The 1,300-nt window shown below is 60.9% G+C and overlaps 1 protein-coding gene across 1 annotated transcript in view; it reads right to left on the reverse strand.

Annotated features, from left to right (window-relative positions):
• Window positions 1-1,300, reverse strand: part of FAM214B (family with sequence similarity 214, member B) — a gene marked incomplete at its 3' end in the record, with an annotated part of 4,876 nt that overhangs the window by 882 nt on the left and 2,694 nt on the right. The window contains exons 4-5 of the mRNA XM_010161206.1: window positions 956-1,052; window positions 225-383 (exon numbers count right to left, since the gene is read on the reverse strand). Coding sequence (XP_010159508.1) covers window positions 225-383; window positions 956-1,052 — 256 coding nt within the window. The remainder of the gene's footprint in view (window positions 1-224; window positions 384-955; window positions 1,053-1,300) is intronic.

Raw genomic sequence — 1,300 nt, forward strand, 5'->3', positions numbered from 1 at the left:
AGTGAAGCCACAGCCATGACACAGCTGGGTCGCAGCCTGCAAGGGTTCCAGCTTCTCTCCCTCTTCGCTTTTTGGGTTAAATACTGCTCCTGGCCCAGCCTACCTCAGGTAGGAGGCTGCTTGAGCTGTGCTCTCTGGAGAGGGGCAGCTCCCAGGATCCTCTGTGCCTGGGTACAGCCCCTCACTCACGTTCCCCACAGTCCCAGCCCTCCTTCTTCCCGTACCAGGAAAGGCGAGGGTGCGCTGTGTTCGGAGATGTCGAAGTAGGTGACGTCAACGGGCAGGGTGGCGTGCTGGGGGCAGTAGGAGCCGCTGGCACCGATCTCCGCTGTGAACCCCTCGATCCTCCCCGAGGGTGCAAAGCGCCCTTTCAGGATGGACTCCTGAGAGAGGCGGGAAGCGTTAGTGACCTCTAAACACCAGTCCTGCCCCTCGCCAGTGAGATCGCCCCCATCACCACCGTAACCATGAGTCTGCCTGCTCTCATGTGTCTCCCGGCTTTCTGGAGACCACCTGTGAATGGCTCTGGCGGCTCATCCTGAATTGGTGGGCTGAAACCAGCCACCTAGCACAGAGAAGCAGCGAGAGCACCTCTGCTCTGCCACTCAGCTCTGCAGCGGCAGCCTCGGCAGGGTCCAGGCGTATTGCCCAAGGATCTGCTGGCCAAGCCATCCTGCTGGAGGATGGCGACTGTGTGACGTGACCACGGCAGGCCAGACCCCTGGGGACAATCAGTCCAGCCCCACGCCAGGGATCCTGTCAGGTTCAGGTTCTCACACCCATCGCCAGCCCAGCCTGGAGCCCCCGGGACCCACCTCCCACCCTGGCAGGGGGCTTGGAAGGGGATGATCTTTAAGGTCCCTTCCAACTCAAACCATTCTGTGATTCTAGGATTCATCACTCCTTCTAAAAAAATCCTAGGGCACAGCCACCCTGGCCTGCCCCTTTCTCCTACCTCAAAGTTGCCCAGCAGAGCATGGCTGACAGTGGTGGTGGCCCAGGGCGCTGCGGAGGACCTGGTACACCTCCGGAGGTTGCTCCGGAGATGTCGCCTTTGAGAGAGGAGAGAAGATTGGTGTCCACGTGGAGAGCACTCAGTCCTGGGCTGCCTGCTCCAGGTCCCTGTCCCTTTCTTTGGTGGAGCTTGAACCCACTTTCCTATCCCCCAGGGACAGAAGAAATGTCCTTCCACCCCCCAGCCTGGGGTCTTGTGGAGGGGAGACACTTGGGGCAGGGCAGGGAAGAGGACTAGACCCAACCTGACCCTCTCATGGGGCTGGCAGGCTGCTGGGGTGGCTGG

The sequence above is a fragment of the Eurypyga helias genome, unplaced genomic scaffold (assembly GCF_000690775.1).
Source record: "Eurypyga helias isolate BGI_N326 unplaced genomic scaffold, ASM69077v1 scaffold20621, whole genome shotgun sequence".
NCBI classification, from domain to species: Eukaryota; Metazoa; Chordata; class Aves; order Eurypygiformes; family Eurypygidae; genus Eurypyga; species Eurypyga helias.